Consider the following 21,062-nt stretch of genomic DNA (forward strand, 5'->3'; position numbering starts at 1 on the left):
ATGGCTAATGATCGTGAGCATTTCCTCATGTATCTGTTAGCTACCTGAATGTCTTCTTTAGTGAAGTGTCTGTTCATATCTTTTACTCATTTTTTAATTGGTTTGTGTTTTCGTAGTTGAGTTTTTGCAGTATCATGTAGATTTTAAGAGATCAGGTGCTGACTGGAAATGCTATAGCTAAAACCCTTTTCCCAGTCTGTAGGTAATCTTTTTACTCTTTTGGTGAAGTCTTCGGATGAGCATATGTGTTTCATTTTTAGGACCTCCCACTTATCTAGTTTTCCTTCTGCATTGTTAGTGATGTTTTGTATACTGTTTATGCTATGAATTACGGCTCCTAACGTTGTCCCTATTTTTTCTTCCGTGATCTTTATCATTTTAGATTTTATATTTAGGCCTTTGATCCATTTTTAGTTCGTTTTTGTGCATGGCGTGAGGTATGGGTCTTGTTTCATTTTTTTACAGATGGATATCCAGTTATGCCAGCACCATTTGTAAAAAGACTGTCTTCCCCATTTAACTGATTTGAGGCCTTTGTCAAATATCAACTGCTCATATGTGGATGGATTTATGTCTGGATTCTCAATTCTGTTCCAGTGGTCTATGTATCTGTTATTGTACCAGTACCAGGCTGTTTTGACTACTGTGGCAGTAAAATAGGTTCTAAAATCAGGTAGAGTGAGGCCTCCCACTTTGTTCTTCTTTTTCAGTAATACCTTACCTATCCAGGGCCTCTTTCCCTTCCATAGGAAGTTGATGAGTTGTGTCTCCATCTCATTAAAGGATGTCATTTGCATTTGGATCGGAATTGCATTAAATCTATAGATCTCTTTTGGTAGAACAAACATTTTTACAATACTAAGTCTTCCTATCCATGAGCAAGGTATGTTTTTCCACTTATATAGGTCTCTTTTGGTTTCTTGCAGAAGTGTACTGTAGTTTTCTTTGTACAAGTCTTTTACATCTCTGCTAAGATTTATTCCTAACTATTTTATCTTCTTGGGGGCTACTGTAAATGGTATTGATTTGGTGATTTCCTCTTCGATGTTCTTTTTATTGCTATAGAGGAATCCAACTGATTTTTGTATGTTTATCTTGTATCCCGATACTCTGCTGAACTCCTCTATTACTTTCAGTAGTTTTCTGGAGGATTCCTTAGGGTTTTCTGTGTATAAGATCATGTCATCTGCAAATAGAGATACTTTTACTTCTTCCTTGCCAATCTGGAGGCCCTTTATTTCCTTATCTAGCCTAATTGCTCTATCTAGTACCTCTAGCACAACGTTGAATAAGAGTGGTGACAAGGGGCGTCCTTGTCTGGTTCCTGATCTCAAGGGGAATGCATTCAGACTATCTCCATTTAGGATGATGTTGACTATTGGCTTTGTATAAATGCCCTTTATTATGCTGAGGAATTTTCCTTCTATTCCTATTTTACTGAGAGTTTTTATCAATTGGTAAAATTACATGATTCTTATCTTTTGTTTTATTTATATGATGGATTACATTAATTGTTTCTCTAATGTTGAACCATCCCTGCATACCTGGTGTGAATCCCACTTGGTCATGGTGAATTATTTTTTTGATACGTTGTTGAATTCTATTGGCTAGAATTTTGTTGAGGATTTCTGCATTTATGTTCATGAGGGATAAAGGACTGTAATTTTCTTTTTTTGTGGTGTCTTTACCTGGTTTTAGTGTCAGGGATATGCTGGCTTCATAGAATGAAGTTAGGAGTATTCCATCCTTTTCTATGCTCTGAAATACCTTTAGTAGTAATGGTGTTAACTCTTCTCTGAAAGTTTGGTAGAACTCTGCAGTGAAGCCATCCGGGCCACGGCTTTTTTTTTTTAGGAGTTTTTTGATTACCTTTTCAATCTCTTCTTTTGTTATGGGTCTGTTTAGTTGTTCTACCTCTGTTTGTGTTAGTTTAGGTAGGTAGTGTGTTTTAGGAATTCCTCCATTTCTTCTAGGGTTTCAAATTTCTTAGAGTACAGTTTTTCATAGTAATCTGATATGATTCCTTTAACTTCAGTTGTTGTTGTTGTTGCTAGGTGCTGTCGAGTCAGTTCCGACTCATAGTGACCCTATGCACTACAGATCGAAACACTGCCCGGTCCTGAGCCATCCTTAAAATCGTTGTTATGCTGGAGCTCATTGTTGCAGCCACTGTGTCAATCCACCTCGCTGAGGGTCTTCCTCTTTTCCGCTGACCCTGTACTTTGCCAAGCATGATGTCCTTCTCCAGGGACTGATCCCTCCTGACAACATCTCCAACGTATGTAAGATGCAGTCTCGCCATCCTTGCCTTAAGGAGCATTCTGGCTGCAGTTCTTCCAAAACAGATTTGTTTGTTCTTATGGCAGTATTCTTTGCCAACACCACAATTCAAAGTTGTCAGTTCTTCTTTTGTCTTCCTTATTCATTGTCCAGCTTTCACATGCATATGATGCAATTGAAAATACCATGGCCTGGGTCAGGCTCACCTTAGTCTTCAAGGTGACATCTTTGGTCTTCAACACTTTGAAGAGGTCCTTTGCAGCAGATTTACCCAATGCAATGCATCTTTTGATTTCTTGACTGCTCCTTCCATGGCTGTTGATTGTGGATTCAAGTAAAATGAAATCCTTGACAACTTCAGTCTTTTCTCCGTTTATCATGATGTTGCTCATTGGTCCAGTTGTGAGGATTTTTGGTTTCTTTATGTTGAGGTGCAATCCATACTGAAGGCTGTGGTGTTTGATCTTCATTAGTAAGTGCTTCAAGTCCTCTTCACTTTCAGCAAGCAAGGTTGCGTCATCTGCATAACACAGGTTGTTAATAAGTCTTCCTCCAATCCTGATGTCCCGTTCTTCTTCATATAGTCCAGCTTCTCGGATTATTTGTTCAGCATACAGATTAAATAATTATGGTGAAAGAATACAACCCTGATGCACACCTTTCCTGACTTTAAACCAATCGGTATCCCTTTGTTCTGCCCAAACAACTGCCTCTTGATCTGTGTAAAGGTTCCTCAAGAGCACAATGAAGTGTTCTGGAATTCCCATTCTTCGCAGTGTTATCCATAGTTTGTTATGATCCACACAGTCGAATGCCTTTGCATAATCAATAAAACACAGGTAAACATCCTTCTGGTATTCTCCTCTTTCAGCCAGAATCTATCTGACATCAGCAATGATATCCCTGGTTCCATGTTCTCTCCTGAAACCGGCCTGAATTTCTGGCAGTTCCCTTTCGATATACTGCTGCAGCCGTTTTTGAATGATCTTCAGCAAAATTTTCCTTGCGTGTGATATTAATGATATTGTTCTATAATTTCCACGTTCAGTTGGATCATCTTTCTTGGGAATAGGCATAAATATGGATCTCTTCCAGTCAGTTGGCCAGGAAGCTGTCTTCCATATTTCTTGGCATAGACGAGTGAGCACCTCCAGCGTTGCATCTGTTTGTTGAAACATCTCAATTGGTATTCCCTCAATTCCTGGAGCCTTGTTTTTCACCAATGCCTTCAGAGCAGCTTGGACTTCTTCCTTCAGTACCATCGGTTCCTGATCATATGCCACCTCTTGAAATGGTTGAATATCGACTAATGCTTTTTGGTGTAATGACTCTGTGTATTGCTTTCATCTTCTTTTGATGCTTCCTGCATTGTTTAATATTTTCCCCATAGAATCCTTCACTATTGCAACTCGAGGCTTGAATTTTTTCTTCAGTTCTTTCAGCTTGAGAAATGCTGAGCATGTTCTTCCCTTTTGATTTCCCATCTCCAGCTCTTTGCACATGTCATTATGATACTTTACTTTATCTTCTCAAGACTCCTTTTGAAACCTTCTGTTCAGTTCTTTTACTTCATCAATTCTTCCTTTTGCTTTAGCTGCCTGAAGCTCAAGAGCAAGTTTCAGAGGCTCCTCTGACATTCATCTTGGTCTTTTCTTTCTTTCCTGTCTTTTCAATGACCTCTTGCTTTCTTCGTGGTTGATGTCCTTGATGTGATTCCACAACTCGTCTGGTCTTCAGTCACTAGTGTTCAATGCATCAAATGTATTCTTCAGATGGTCTCTGAATTCAGATGGGATGTACTCAAGGTCATATTTTGGCTCTCGTGGACTCGCTCTGATTTTCTTCAGTTTCAGCTTGAATTTGCATATGAGCAGTTGATGGTCTGTTCCACAGTTGGACCCTGGCTTTGTTCTGACTGATGATATTGAGCTTTTCCATCATCTCTTTCCAAAGATGTAGTCAATCTGATTTCTGTGTTTTCTATCTGCCGAGGTCCATGTATATAGTTGCTGTTTATGTTGGTGAAAGAAGGTATTTGCAATGAAGAAGTCGTTGGTCTTGCAAAATTCTATCATTCGATCTCCGGCACTGTTTCTGTCACCAAGGCCATATTTTCCAACTACTGATCCTTCTTTGTTTCCAACTTTCCCATTACAATCGCCAGTAATTATCAATGCATCTTGGTTGCATGTTCGATCAATTTCAAACTGCAGCAGCTGATAAAAATAATCTATTTCTTCATCTTTGGCCCTAATGGTTGGTGTGTAAATTTGAATAATAGTCATATTAATGGTCTTCCTTGTAAGCATATGGATATTATCCCATCACTGACAGTGTTGTACTTCAGGATAGATCTTGAAACGTTCTTTTTGAAGATGAATGCAACACCATTCCTTTTGGAGTTGTCTTTCCCAGCATAGTAGACTACGTCAGTTTGTCGTACTGTGGGGGCTTGCGTGTTGCTGTGATGCTGGAAGCTATGCCACCAGTATTCAGATACCAGCAGGGTCACCCATGGAGGACAGGTTTCACCTGAGCTTCCAGACTAAGACAGACTAGGGAGAAGGACCCGGCAGTCTACTTCTGAAAAAGCATTAGCCAGTGAAAGCCTTATGAATAGCAGTGGAACATTGTCTGATATAGTACTGGAAGATGAGCACCCCAGGTTGGAAGGCACTCAAAAGATGACTGGGGAAGAGCTGCCTCCTCAAAGTAGAGTTGACCTTAATGACGTGGATGGAGTAAAGCTTTCGGTACCTTCATCTGCAGATATGGTACGACTCAAAATGAGGAGAAACAGCTGTAAACATCCATTAATAATCGGAACCTGGAATGTACGAAGTATGAATCTAGGAAAATGAGAAATCGTAAAAAATGAAATGGAATGCGTAAACATCGATATCCGAAGCATTAGTGAGCTGAAATGGACAATTTCAGTGGGTCTGTTGTAGTATCACCCATCTCATTTCTTATTTGGGTTATTTGCTTTCTCTCCTGTTTTTTTTTTTTGTCAGTTTGGCCAATGGTTTATCTATTTTGTTAACTGTTTCAAAGAACCAGCTTTTGGTCTTGTTAATTCTTTCAATTGTTTTTCTGTTTTCTATTTCATTGAGTTCAGCTCTAATTTTTATTATTTATTTTCTTCTGGTGCCTGAGGGTTTCTTTTGTTGCTCTCTTTCTATTTGTTCAAGTTGTAGGGATAATTCTTTGCTTTTGGTCCTTTCTTCTTTTTGGATGTGTGCATTTATTGATATAAATTGTCCTCTGAACACTGCTTTTGCTGTGTCCTAAAGGTTCTGATAGGAAGTGTTTTCATTCTCATTGGATTCTCTGAATTTCTTTTTTCCATCCCTTTTTTTTTATTTTTATAACCCAGTCTTTTTTGAGCAGGGTATTGGTCAGTTTCCAAGTGTTTGATTTCTTTTCCCTGCTTTTTCTGGTATTGATTTCCACTTTTATGGCCTTGTGGTCAGGAAAGATGCTTTGTAATATTTCAATGTTTTGGATTCTGCTAAGGCTTGCTTTATGACCTAATGTGTGGCCTATTCTAGAGAATATTCCATGTGCTCTAGAAAAGAAAGCATACTCGGCTGCTGTTGGATGGAGTGTTCTGTTTATGTCTATGAGGTCAAGTTGGTTGATTGTGGCATTTAGATTTTCTGTGTCTTTATTGAGCTTCTTTCTGGATGTCCTGTCTTTCACTGACAGTAATGTGTTAAAGTCTCCTATTCTTATTGTGGAGCTGTCTATCTCACTTTTCAATGCTGATAGAGTTTGTTTTATGAATCTTGCAGCCCTATCATTGGATGCATGAATATTTAATATGGTTATGTCCTCCTGATATACTGTCCCTTTAATCATTATATTGTGTCCTTCCTTATCCTTTAGGATGGATTTAACTTTAAAGTCTATTTTGTCAGAAATTAATATTGCTACTCCTGCTCTTTTTTGATTGTTGTTTGCTTGATGTATTTTTTTCCATCCTTTGAGTTTTACTTTGTTTGTGCCTCTAAGGTGTGTCTTTTGTAGGCAGTATATAGACGGATCATGTTTTTTAATCCATTCTGCCACTCTCTGTCTCTTTATTGGTACATTTAGTCCATTTACATGCATCTTAATTATGGATAGGTATGAATTTAGTGGTATCATTTTGCTGTCTTTTTCGTGTGTTGTTGACAGTTTCTTTTTCCTGCTTAATTTTTTGTGCTGAGTAGATTATCTATTGTCTTTACCTCATATTTGTTGTTGTTGATTTTGTTTTTGCTGAGTTTCTATTTTTTTCTCGTATTTTATTTTTATGTGTAGGATAGTTTGTCTCTTTGTGGTTACCATAATATTTACCCCTATTTTTCTAAATTTAAACCTAACTTTTATTTCTTTCTATTGCCTTGTCTTCCTCTCCTTATGAAAGATTTATGACTACATTTCTTAGTCCCTCTTTTTGTTTTAGTGTTGTCTTCTTTTACCTAATAACATCTCTGTTTCCCTGTTTTGTGCATTTTTTTTTATCCTGGTTTATTTTTGTGATTTCCCTGTCTGGGCTGACATCTGATCGCTCTGCCCAATGTTCTGATCTTGGGTTGGTACCTGATGTTATTGATTTTCTAACCAAAGAACTCCCTTTAGTATTTCTTGTAGTTTTGCTTTGGTTTTTATGAATTCCCTAAACTTCTGTTTATCTGGAAATGTCCTAATTTCAACTTCATATTTGAGAGACAGTTTTGCTGGATATATGATTCTTGGCTAGCAATTGTTTTTTTCTTCAATTTTTTATATAAGTCATCCCATTGCCTTCTTGCCTGCATGGTTTCTGCCGAGTAGTCGAAGCTTATTCTTTTTTGTTTTTTTAAATAATTTTTATTGTGCTTTAATTGAAAGTTTACAAGTCAAGTCACTCTGTCACATATAAGCTTATATACACCTTACTCCATACTCCCACTTACTCTCCCCGTAATGTGTCAGCCCGCTCCCTCCTTCCAGTCTCTCCTTTCGTGACGGTTTTGCCAGTTTCTAAGCCTCTCTACCCTCCCATCTTCCCTCCAGACAGGACACACCCACACAGTCTCAAGTGTCCGCCTGATACAAGTAGCTCACTCTTCTCAGCGTCTTTCTCCAACCCATTGTCCAGTCCCTTCCATGTCTGATGGGTTGTCTTTGGGAATGATTCCTGTACTGGACCAACAGAAGGTTTGGGGACCATGACCGCCGGGATTCTTCTAGTCTCAGTCAGACCATTAAGTATGGTCTTTTTGTGAGAATTTGGGGTCTGCATCCCACTGTTCTCCTGCTCCCTCAGGGGTTCTCTGTTGTGCTCCTTGTCAGGGCAGTCATCGGTTGTGGCCGGGCACCATCTAGTTCTTCTGGTCTCAGGATGATGTAAGTCTCTGGTTCATGTGGCCCTTTCTGTCTCTTGGGCTCATAGTTATTGTTTAACCTTGGTGTTCTTCATTCTCCTTTGATCCAGGTGGGTTGAGACCAATTGATGCATCTTAGATGGCCGCTTGTTAGCATTTACGACCCCAGACGCCACACTTCAAAGTGGGATGCAGAATGTTTTCCTAATAGAATTATTTTGCCAATTGACTTAGAAGTCCCGTTAAGCTATAGTCCCCAAACCCCCGCCCTTGCTCCGCTAACCTTCGAAGCATTCATTTTATCCCGGAAACTTCTTTGCTTTTGGTCCAGTCCAGTTGAGCTGACCTTCTGTGTATTGAGTATTGTCCTTCCCTTCACCTAAAGTAGTTCTTATCTACTAACTAATCAGTAAATAACCCTCTCCCACCCTCCCTCCATCCCCCCCTCATAACCACAAAAGTATGTGTTCTTCTCAGTTTATACTATTTCTCAAGATCTTATAATAGTGGTCTTATACAATATTTGTCCTTTTGCATCTGACTAATTTCACTCAGCATAATGCCTTCCAGGTTCCTCCATGTTATGAAATGTTTCACAGATTCGTCACTGTTCTTTATCGATGCATAGTATTCCATTGTGTGAATATACCATAATTTATTTAACCATTTATCTGTTGATGGACACCTTGGTTGCCTCCAGCTTTTTGCTATTGTAAACAGTGCTGCAATAAACATGGGTGTGTATATATCTGTTCGTGTAAAGGCTCTTATTTCTCTAGGGTATATTCAGGGGAGTGGGATTTCTGGGTTGTATGGTAGTTCTATTTCTAGCTTTCTAAGAAAACGCCAGATAGATTTCCAAAGTGGTTGTTCCATTTTACGTTCCCACCAGCAGTGTATAAGCGTTCCAATCTCTCCACAGCCTCTCCAACATTTATTGTTTTGTGTTATTTGGATTAATGCCATCCTTGTTGGATTGAGATGGAATCTCATCGTAGTTTTAATTTGCATTTCTCTAATGGCTAATGATCCAGAGCATTTTCTCATGTATCTGTTAGCTGCCTGAATATCTTCTCTAGTGAAGTGCGTGTTCATATCCTTTGCCCACTTTTTGATTGGGTTGTTTGTCTTTTTGTGCTTGAGTTTTAACAGAATCATATTGATTTTAGAAATCAGGGGCTGGTCGGAGATGTCATAGCTGAAAATTTTTTCCCAGTCTGTAGGTGGTCTTTTTACTCTTTTGGTGAAGTCTTTAGATGAGCATAGATTTTGATTTTTAGGAGTTCCCGGGTATCTGGTTTCTCTTTGTCACTTTTGGTAATGTTTTGTATTCTGTTTATGCCTTGTATTAGGGCTCCTAAAGTTGTCACTATTTTTTATTCACGATCTTTATCGTTTTAGTCTTTATGTTTAGGTCTTTGATCCACTTGGAGTAAGTTTTTGTGCATGGTGTGAGGTATGGGTCCTGTTTCATTTTTTTGCAAATGGTTATCCAGTTATGCCAGCACCATTTCTTAAAAAGACTATCTTTTCCCCAATTAACTGACACTGGGCCTTTGTCAAATATCAGCTGCTCATAGGTGGATGGATTTATATCTGGGTTCTCAATTCTGTTGCATTGGTCTATGTGCCTGTTGTACCAGTAGCAGGCTGTTTTGACTCCTGTGGCTGTATAATAGGTTCTGAAATCAGGTAGAGTGAGGCCTCCCACTTTCTTCTTCTTTTTCAGTAATGCTTTACTTATGCGAGGTTTCTTTCCCTTCCATATGAAGTTGGTGATTTGTTTCTCCAACACATTAAAAAATGACACTGGAATTTGGATCGGCAGTGCATTGTATGTATAGATGGCTTTTGGTAGAATAGACATTTTTACTATGTTAAGTCTTCCTATCCATGAGCAAGGTATGTTTTTCCACTCATGTAGGTCCTTTTTAGTTTCTTACACTAGTACTTTGTAGTTTTATTTGTATAGGTCTTTTACATCTTTGGTAAGATTTATTCCTAAGTATCTTATCTTCTTGGGGGCTACTGTGAATGGTATTGATTTGGTGATTTCCTCTTCGATGTTTTTTTTGTTGATGTAGAGGAATCCAAGTGATTTTTGTATGTTTATTTTATAACCTAAGACTCTGCCAAACTCTTCTATTAGTTTCAGTAGTTTTCTGGAGGATTCCTTAGGGTTTTCTGTGTATAAGATCATGTCATCTGCAAATAGAGATAATTTTACTTCTTCCTTGCCAATCCGGATGCCCTTTATTTCTTTGTCTAGCCTAATTGCTCTGGCTAGGACCTCTAGCACAATGTTGAATAAGAGCGGTAATAAAGGGCATCCTTGTCTGGTTCCCATTCTCAAGGGAAAGGCTTTCAGTCTCTCTCCATTTACAGTGATGTTGGCTGTTGGCCAAGCTTATTCTCATTGACTCTCATTTGTAGGTGACTTTTTGTTTATCCCTAGCTGCTCTTAAAATTCTCTCTTTGTGTTTGGTTTTGGCAAGTTTGATTATAATATGTCTTGGTGACTTTCTTTTAAAGTCTGCCTTATATGGAGTTCGATGAACATCTTCGATAGATATCTTCTCATCTTTCCTGATATCGGGGAAGTTTTCTGCCAACAAATCTTCAGCGATTCTCTCTGTATTTTCTGTTATCCCTCCCTTTTCTGGTACTCCAATCACTTGTAGGTTATTTTTCTGGATAGAGTCCCACATGATTCTTCAGTTTTCTTCATTTTTTAAAATTCTTTTATCTGATTTTTCTTGAAATATATTGGTGCCTTGTGCTTTATCTACATGTTCACAAACTACGCCTTCCACTTGCTCTATTCTGCTCCTCTGACTTTCTATTGAGTTTTCTAATTCTGTAATTTTATTGTTAATCTTCCCCATTTCTGATTGCTGTCTATGGATTTTTCCAGCTTATTAAATTTTTCATTATGTTTGTGAATAATCCTTGTAATTTCTTCAACTGCTTTATCTTTGTGTTCCTTGGCTTGTTCTGCGTATTGCCTAATTTCCTTCCTGGCATCTTCAAAAGTTCTGTATATTAATCTTTTGTATTCTGCCTCTGGTAATTCCAGGAAGGCACCTTCATCTAGGAGATCCGTGGATTCTTTGCTTTGAGAGCTTGTTGAGGTGATCATGGTCTGTTTCTTTATGTAACTTGATATTGACTGTTGTCTCTGAGCCATCTACAAGTTATTGTATTAGTTTATTTTATTTTTGCTCACTGTACCATGGCTTCTTGCTTTGTTTTGTTTTGATATGCCCAGATGGGTTGCTTGAGTGAGCTAGCTTGATTATTTTTGGCTTTGGAACTCTGATATCCTGTGCCCAGATGGCTAGAGCTGTTATCAGGCATATCAGTCTAGGAGTCCATTCACATTTCTTGTAGGAATTCAGCTCAGGAGTCCAGGTAGCTGATCATCAAGTGTGTGGTACAGGCTCTGTCCTACACTCAGAGTGGCAGGGGTGATTGCTATAGTTACCAGTATCTGGTTGCAATGGAGGCCACGCTCTGAACAAGGCAGGGGGCTAAGAATCATACCCCAAATGTCTCTGTGGAAAGCATGTCCCTGTTCCCTAGAGTGTTCAGGTGGGTGGATTCTGCAGGTGGACCATGGGCACCCAATGTTTTTGGTTGTAAGGGCTGGGAGTTAGTAGTTATCCTTGGACCCTCATTGTGGGTGGCTGGGTGACCTGAATGGAGCTACCAGTCCTTAGGCCCCTGATGTAGGTAGGTAAGGAACCTGTTTAATAGGCAAAGCGGTGTCAAACATCAAATACCCACCTCTGTACTGCACAGCTCAGACAGTTGTAGTGTGCCAACAAGGGCCTGTTCTCCTGAAATAGGCCTACACAGGTCCATGCAAAGGGGAGAGATACTCAAAGTCCACAGACTGATTATGCCTGGACAGGAACTGCTTCTGTCCTGAGCTCCCCCAGTTAGTGGAGCTGGCAAATTATCCTTTCCCCCATTTGCAAATTTATTCCTTCTCCAGGGCCTGGAGGATGGCTCTAGGTGCTCAACGGGGCCTATCCCAGGCCCTGGGAAATCAACAGCTGCTGAAGCCAGCTTGAGTGTGGAGGACGTGGTAAAACATATGGAAGTACTTAGCTTTTGCCGAAAGCGCAGTTCTTTTCTGGTTCTGGAGGTGTGAGTAGGCTGTGTGGCTGGCTGCTTCTCCCCGAGGAAACTGCGGCCGAACACTAGTACCAGCCCGCTGCAGCTGCTCCCAGGAATTGTGCCTGAGGGCTTCCAGCAATTCAGGTCCGGTAAATCCTCTTTCCTTCTGAACCATCTCTCCCTGCTCCTGCCCCTCAGCTCGTTTTCTAACTTTGCCTTTGATGTTCAGGACTCCTACCTTGTCATAAATATACTCATTTCACTTGTTTTTTTGGGCCTTTTTGTAAGAGGGATTGCCGGAAGTGTCTGTTCTGCTATCTTGGCCCCGCCTCTCCATTAGTTTTTATATAATTATTTTATCCTTTTTTTATAGAAAAAGAGGCAAAAGAGAAAGAAACACTGATTACTATTATGAAAACATTGATTGACTTTGTTAAGATGATGGTAAAATATGGCACAGTATCTCCAGAAGAAGGCGTTTCCTACCTTGGTGAGAGCTCTGTCTGTTTTGTTTTTACTGTAATTGTTTTCATTGTTCAAAGTGAATTAGAGATTTGGCAATAATTACCTATTTTGATAATTTATGCCAAAATAGCCTGAATTATGTGGGTAACCAGAATTGCCCACCTGGACAACCGCAATCCTACATCCTCAGAGCACAGCAGTCCCAGTGGAAAGAGAGCCTCTTTCTCCCAGTGGTCCTATCATTGAGTCTCATTGTCTGGCTTGAGTCATTTGCTTAGGCTTGAACAAATCACTATAGCCAGGGAGACAGAAGACCCTAGCTAGGCCCAGGTTATGTGGCCACCAATGAGGTCAAGTGTGTTGAGAGTTGGAGAGGGCTGGGTTATCCAAAGGAAAATCAAAGTGCAATTACCAACGGATGTTAAGTAAGTCAAAACTACAGGTGTGCACTACAGGTACCATCCCTGGGATTGTTCTAGCAGTGCCGAGGGACTTCCACAATGAACTGAAAGGAGGCTGAACTTGAGGATCTCAGACTATGTGACTTCCCAGAGTCAGCAATTCCTAAAAATAAGGTCAAGGTCCAGTCATCTGACTAGCATTGTAACTCTTATGGAATTGCTATTGTGGTATTTGTAGTGAGATTTACACGTTTTTAGTAAAAGTTTGATAATACCTTTCAAGAAAATAAAATTATACTTCTTTCCTTCCTCCCTCCAGAAAACGTGGATGAAATGATTGCTCTTCAGACCAGGAACAAGCTAGAAAAAAATGCTACTGACAATAAAAGCAAGCTTTTACCAGGTATGATTTATTTAACTTTTTCCCTAGCTTTCAGAACTCTTTTTGAGTGGTAAAAATGAACTTCAGTAAACACTGATGAAGAATTACAGATTTTAAAAAGTCTTAAAATCTGAAATCCAACCATAGGATTAAGCAGATGTAAATTAAATATACTTGGCTATTTTGTGGCCAGTCTGGGTACAGAAATCTGACCCCAAGAAGCATTGCAAAGTAATGTAGGGTTTTACTGAGGATTTCTTGAGGAGGCGGCTGGTGGGAATGGAAGGGACTACATCAGAAAACTGAGCAGTCCTTCCTAAAATTGTCATTTAGGTATCTCTCTCTCTTCTTGGATTACCACTTCTCCAAACTTCTTTCCCTGGTCATCTGTCTATCCTCACTCTCCCTTCCTGCTTTCCTACCCAAGGTCTTCTCTTCTCTCCTCTGGGGGGCGGGTTCTGTGCTCTTACGTAGTACAGGTTCTTCTGGTCTGCATCTCCATTCACCCCTCTGCTCAGCACAGCAAACACCACAGAGCTGAGCTGTGCAAAGGAGCTCTGTTTTAAAACGGGAGGGTGGAGCAAAAAAGAGGAAACATCGCAAATTCTAATACGTTAGTATTTTGCAGGGCTTCTGAACTGAATTTGTTCTGGTTCAAACCCCTGCTGAGAATTTGCATTTCTAACAAGTTCTGAAGAAGCTTTACATAAGAATCACCTGGGGATCTTGTTAAAATGTAGATTCTGATTCAGTACATCTGGGTGGAAATGCAAATTCTCAGCAGGGGTTTGAACCAGAATGAACAGGTTCAAAGGCCTGGTGATTTGTCCTTATCACAGAAATTATCTACATCCACTTGATAGCATAACCTGAAAAATGTTGATGTTAATGAACAAAAGTGAGAAACAAAATTGTACCACAGCTATAAAAATAAGTATACATGAAAAAAGGAAAAAAGAAATTTCATGCAGTACTAGTAGCGGATCTTTTGGCATAACGAGAAAATGACTGATTACTTTTTTTCTTCTTTACTGTATTTTCTATTTTTTATGTAGTAAAAACTCCTTTTACTGGGAAAGTTTATTGTTAGACTACTGGAGGTTCCTATTTCATTGACTGCAGGATGCATCACAATTGTCATCAACTGGTTACTTCCTTCAAGATTTATAATTTTTTAAATTCAGCATAGGATTTTCTAAAAGGAAATATAGTTATTTTCAAGTGAGAGGTGAGCAATATGGAATCAAGTACCTACAATTTACTTTAGGGCTTGGCATATCCAGCTTAATGGCCTAATTGATTAAAATAAGGAAAATAACCTAAGCTCTAAGACACAGTTGGCGAAATGGAAAGAACACTGAATCCAGAAAGCTGGCCATTTGTCTTGGCTCTTCTGCTAAGTGGGTGACCTTAAGCAAATCTTTTCCCCTCTCTGGGCCTCAATTTCCTCATCTGTGAAATGAGGGTGTTGGACTAGAGAATTGCTAAAATCCCTTTCAGCTCAGAAAATTACTGAACCTCAAACTGTGGCTTTTAAATAAAGCTTATTTCTACATTACGAATTAATTGATAAGAGATACACTTGTAACAGCAGTGCACAACCTGATTATAGCACCATCCGAGAAGAGTCATGAAGAGACAGACAGTACCAAGGAAGAAGCAGCTAAGATGAAAGAGGAATATGGAAACTTGAAGGATTCCACAAAGGATGATAACTCCAACCCAGGAGGAAAGATGAAAGAACCAAAAGGTATGAATTGCCAGCTTAAGTTTGGCAATGAAATTGAGGAAGCAAAAACTTTCACAATACCTGGAAGGGTAGTCAAAACGCCAGGCCCACCAAATCTGAGAAATTAGCATGATCTGTATGGAAAGATTCAGCATCTTTGCTGAATGGTACCTTTATTCGAAAAGCAATCTTTTTAAATGATCATGAGTCTCCAAGAATGGCAAATTGGTTTCATCTCCTGATGGTCTCTAGTGTCCAAGGGGCTTTTGCACTAAAGAGAGAATACTGACTGCTATTTGTGTATTGTTTAATGTCCAATTTATACTCTTATGACATTATTAAGCAATCATTTCTTTAAACTAATCAACAAGCTTCTAAATAGTCACATCCTGCTTATTCAACAGGGTCATCAAAATTTATAAATTTAACAAGACAGATTTTCTTAATCACTTAAGCACTGATCACACCACAACAAACACTTTTGAGAACTTGAATCAAAACCATAAATCCAATTATATCAAATTTTCTTAAATAATCCAAATGTCTTAAAAAGCAAAAACAAACAAATGAACACCTATTGCCATTGAGTCAATTCCAGTTAGCCCAATAATTATGAAACTGATTGGTACACTTTCATCAAAACCAGTCACAAAGATGTTGATACTATGGACTTTACTTTGTCACTTATTTTCTCCTTATTCCTATACCTTCTAGGGATCCAATTTTTGCTCTGCCAGAGTAAATCTATCAGAAACTAAGATTTTAGAAACTTTTGGAGACTTCCAAAGAGAAAGACCTGTGAGGTTGCAAGTTGTATGTTGGCAGCCTTTTGGTCTCAGGTCAGGACACGTGATTTAGTTGCAGAGTCTAATGGTTCAAGTCTCTTTTCTAACAAAGTGGTACATTGTGGAAAATTTACATCCCTATCTCTCAGGTAGATATTTTTCTCCTGAAACTTTTTTTTACCATAAGTTGTGAACAGATGGTTTGCATCTACCTTATTTTTTTTTTTGTCGTTATGATATATTGACCACTTTGGTATAATTGGAACCTTACTTGTGTCTTATCAATGTCTCAACATCAGTAGGATCACTCGAAGGTTTATTCTCTAGGAGCTAAGGAAGTGGGTCAGTGTATTTAGCTCTCTCTTTTGTAGGGAGAGCAGGAAGGAGTACGGGGAGGATTCAGCTAATTAGTCATCTGAAAACACACAGTTGGGCTCTCTTTTCGTTGGTTATTGTGCATAACCATCAGCAAGAGCGAACTGATGGACCTTGCTTTTTTTTGTTGTTTTGTTTCGCTGTGGTATTATATGAGACCACAAGGGCCAGTCAGGCCTTCCTGTCTCATGATATAGCTTTTAATTTTGTAGACACTATTTGGCCCACTGACAGGTTCCCCCACCCAATCTCTCTTGCTTTCACAGACAGGAAGTTCATACTTTATAATAGACCCATGCTTAACAATATTTGTGTATGAAGTAGAGAGGAAAAAAACTAGCTATGTATTTAATAACTCATAACTTATTAAAATTGATAAAAATTACAAACGATTTCCTTTTTATATTAATACTACCTTTTAAACGCTTCATATTAACTTTTCCATTGTGTAAGTTGTTCCAGTTGACTATTATTATTGTTGTTTTATGCTTAAATTGTCAACAGCTTGGGCAGTGGAAAAGTACTAAGCTCCCCTAAATTGCCCCTTTGTCCTTTTAGCACTTCACCTGATAGTTTTTTTTTTGTCTTTGGCAACAACACAATATTCTAGACCTACCCTGAATTTTCCTGTCCCAAGACTTGAAATTAATTCCCCTTCAAGGAGGTCTAATTCCTTGGAGTAAAGAAGAGCACTGGAGACCCGGGTTATGAGAGTGCGAATGAGTGGTGAAGTTGGAGTTGGACAAATATGCTGTTTCTATTTCAGCTATTGGGACTTTTATTTTCTTTTGAGACAGGCCTAAAAAGCATTTTTTTTTTTTTAAGATTAGAAGTTCATGTTGATTTTTTCCTATCTTGTAAAGTTTTATATTATTGTACCCTTCTTTTCTCTAACATAGATTTTATAGACCATCACAATTTTCTCTACATAAACATAGCTGACATACCAGCTAGGGTTGTTTGGTGGTGGCCTATTTTAAAAACGGTTATGAGGCTACACCTGGGCTGAGGAAGAAAAGAATGTTGGAGTGATTAATTAATGATGTTTGTCATGGTCAAGGGAAGGGGGACGTGGGGATACATGTGCCATGTTTGCTCACCCTGTAGGCAAGTCACACTGCCTTGATATTTCTGCTCAACCCTAGGTCCACTTTGGATGAGTGGTGAACTTCTGAAAGATAGCCAACTAGGGAAAGAGTGGTCCTGGGCCCTGAGACAGAGAGGCAGTGAGTGGCAGCACAGAGCACTGCAGGTCACCCTAACAAAAACCCAGCATGCCTAAATCACTCCCTCTGTGAGCAACCTGTGTGTCATCATTGTGGTTGCTTCAGATGCAATGCAACAGCAAGCCAGAGTCGAGGTCTTTTGATTTGCTGAGTCAGCACACTCAGCACTTAACACTTTATATCACCATGCAAATATCCCTAGGCATGGGTGCTAACAGGTCTCTTTGCTTTTTTAGGAAAACATTATATAAAAAAAAGAATATAACAGAGATGATTCGTGGTAATCCACTGTTACCTGTTTGGAATGTGAGAGTTTAGGGACTAATGATGTCGGATGGTAAATAGTTAAGGAGGACAGTGAAACTTCATTCATTTAGTGTTACTTTGTAAAGCCTTTTGTGAAACATTAGAAAGAGGGCAAGGACCTCTCCACTTTTTAGAGATTTAATTTATTCATACTATTCCTTACCCCTGTTACTCTGGGACAAGGGCAGTGGATTCTAATACAGTTCAGAAAGCAATCTGAATTCAAGTCAAGGAGCAACATTTCTTTAAGAAAAACGTAATTAATCTTCAAAGAGCATACTAAGACATATATGTGTGTTCACAGTTCCTTCATTTACACTCTTTTCAAAGGCCATTTTGCTTCCCTTTTACGAAGCCCAGTGATAAAACACCTATCATCTCCAGGCAGAAAAATGAAAGCACCTATATGGATGAAGGCAGGATTGACTGGGTTTCCTGAAACATTTATTCAGCAGTAAATAACCATTTATTCTGATAGCATGCCTGGCACTGTGCTCAGGAAGTAGAGATACAAAAGGAATATAAGAAGCAATACTTGCCTTGGAAGACTTAAACACACTTGAAATGACCTGAAAATAGTTCTTAACCCATAGGTAGACAAGTCCAGCCCAGGCCACATACATGTTTGCCAGCACAGCCTCCTTATTCATGAGCCAGGCTTGTGTAGAACAGGCTCCCTTTGGAAGAGAAGTTGGATGAGATTACAGAGTAGTCAGAGATGAGGTAATTGGTCAGCTAAAATCACCTAAGGAAATAATTATAAGCAGTATGCATCGGCAGGAATATCTGTAGGGAGTCTATTGTGGTCTTACAATGTGAGGGTGACGGCCCCATCCAACTACCAAAACCAAACCCAAACCCATTGCCGTCGAGTTGATTCCGACTCATAGCAACCCTATACTACTACAGCAAATATTTATTAACCATGCCAAGCACTATGCTGAGTCCTATAAATATGTAAAATATTTATTAAATGTAATAATATCCTCCATTTATATCACTCTTCAGTTTATTTACAAGGCAATTTTAAGTACATCTCATTTCAGGTTTAATGTAAAAAAAATCCAATTTAATTACCAATGATAAAAAAATGACATTTCAAATATAGTTTAGGTAACTAAATTCTTGCTTTCTGCAGGGACTCACATTAAGAATTATATCTTTAAATATTTATTTCTAAGTGGTACAGTTATTTAAATAATTCAATAATTATTTCTAAATTTAGGGCTGTGCCAATGAAATAGGAATTTCTACTTTCAACTATCTCTATAAAGTTGCTTAATTTTTCACGTTAATCACTCTCTGGAGACCAAAGAAGAATACTTTAAAATTATTCCATTATCTAAGTATGTCTCTTTTTGCCAGTTGGATGTTTACTCATTTATTTCTGACCTGTGAGTCACTGAAACTCTTTTTTAAAAATCATCCAAGGGATGATATAAGCATTATAACACCCATAAACTCGTTCCAGTGCAATCATTTTTCAAGATTATGACTAAGTAATGGAATCAATTTGAAAAATGTGATCTCTAAGATACTTTTCATCTAAATATCCTATAATCTCCATATCTTCTTTTTAGAAGCAGAAAGAAAAGTTAGCCAATTTAGTGAATAATTGTTAATAAATAGACTAACTCATTGTGGATGTTCTTATTTTGTAAATAACATGAATATAGAGGAGAAAATCCGTGCCTCCATTCAGATCCCAGGGTAGTTGACTAGAGATATCCTAAAACGTTGAGTCTAATCTCCTCCCCTGTGAGTCAATGAGTCGGTTAGGAGCTAAGCACGTCAGACAATGGAGACCTGCACACCAAGCCAGATTTTTTTCAAGGACAATGAGAGGTAATTCTTCCCACATGTAGAAACTATGAATCTCTTTCTTAGAAATCGACCCCTTAATTTACAAATGTAATTTACAAATTACAAGGTTCAGAAAATGCAGTGACTTGCCCAAGGTATCCTAGCCAAAGGGTGGCAGAACTGGACCTTGAACTTGTGTCCCCTGACTCCCAGTCCAGTGTTCTTCACAGTATTCAATACTGCATTTTACGAAGCATGTAAAATGTCGTCATTCCACAGAAATTCTCAATGAATTGAATGGCTCTGCAGCCCATGTAGGCACCCATGGTATCAATATCAGAACTATCATCATGTAATCTTTACATAATTTTAAGCACAATATCACACTTATTTTTTATAAAGACTTTTTAAGAGATCTAATATTTTTAGCATATCCAGTGTTCAGTAGGTTCACTCTCTTGATTTCTGCACTTTTTGGGGTCAGGACAGCATGCCAGAGTCAGGAAAAATTCATGTATAAAAGAGGCACTTCTTATGTAGTGCTGAAAACCAAAACAGCCAGTAAAGCAGGGCTGTGTCCTGACTCTGACCCTCTTCCCATCTGCTTCAGCAGATGTTTTAAGGCTTGTGCCATATTACCTCAGCCATGAGCTGCTTGTTTCCAAAGGAAGCTGAAACAGATTCGTGGAAAAAAAAAGTCCAGCTTTCCAAAGTGGACTCTCATGGGCTTTCAGTGCACACTGTGTAAATAAAAGCTGCTTTACAGCTCCTTCCCAGAAGAGAAAACGGAAACAGGAACCAGCTGCTTCTCTCAGAGAGCAGGGGAACGCCTGTTTTTATCCCTGATGTCACCAATGATTCAATAAACGTGTGGAGGCCCCAGTACTTGGGGCAGTGGTCCACAAGTTTTGCTGAACACTGGAGTCACCTCACGATTGTTAAAAATACTGATGGCATTCCTATCCACCAGATATTCTGATTTAACTGATATGGGGAGCAACCTGAACACTGGGATTTTTAAAAAGCTCGCCTAGGTGGTTTGAAAAGGCACCCTGGGTGATGAAAATGGTTAAGCACTGGACTACTAACCAAGAGGTTGGAAGTTCAAAGCCGCTCAGAGATGGCTCAGAAGAAAGCCCTTGTGATTTGCTTCCAACAGGTCACAGCCTTGAAAACCCTACCGAGCACAGTTCTACTTTGCAACACATGGAGTCACCATGAGTTGGAATCAGCTTGATGGCAGTTGGTTTAAGTGATTCTAATGTGCAGCAAAGTTTGAGAACCATGGTATTTTTGGCCAATTTGGCAATAAACAAAAGGCCCAAAGCGCCTTTACTCTAAAAGGTGAATTCACCCTGCTCCCCTCACTAGAGGTTTCAGACTCATTCTGGTTCAAGATCAGGCACTGACCCTTATCCACCCTTGAGGATGTCACTTAACCTTTCTGAGCCTTAGTTTCCTCATCAGTAAAATGGGAATAATAATACTTATTCATAGAGTTCTATAAAGATTAAATGACATATAGATATGGTATGCCTAGGATATTGATAGTTGTTTAAACTAGACTGTCATTAAAATTCAGAATCTATAAATTTCAAGTCTTCATTTATAATTTTTTAAATCACGTATCTTTGCCATTTACTCTTTGTTTTTAATTGTAGTTTTGATTCCGTGATCACCAAGCAATCTTCTGATTACTATCTGTCTTTGATATAGGAAGCCTTCATTCATTCACTCATTCAACAAATATTTATGTGCCTACTATGTGCCAGACCTTGTTCTAGGCACTGAGGTACATCAGCATACAAAAGACTTTTCTAAGGGAGAAAGACAA

The 21,062-nt window shown here is 38.8% G+C and overlaps 1 protein-coding gene across 1 annotated transcript in view; it reads left to right on the top strand.

Moving 5' to 3' along the window:
• Nucleotides 1-21,062, top strand: part of SCG3 (secretogranin III) — a 55,320-nt gene that overhangs the window by 23,735 nt on the left and 10,523 nt on the right. Inside the window, exons 8-10 of the mRNA XM_003420524.4 lie at nt 12,130-12,246; nt 12,942-13,025; nt 14,617-14,754. Of these exons, the coding sequence (XP_003420572.1) occupies nt 12,130-12,246; nt 12,942-13,025; nt 14,617-14,754 (339 nt within the window). The remainder of the gene's footprint in view (nt 1-12,129; nt 12,247-12,941; nt 13,026-14,616; nt 14,755-21,062) is intronic.

This window comes from Loxodonta africana, chromosome 12 (genome assembly GCF_030014295.1).
Source record: "Loxodonta africana isolate mLoxAfr1 chromosome 12, mLoxAfr1.hap2, whole genome shotgun sequence".
In the NCBI taxonomy this organism is placed as follows: Eukaryota; Metazoa; Chordata; class Mammalia; order Proboscidea; family Elephantidae; genus Loxodonta; species Loxodonta africana.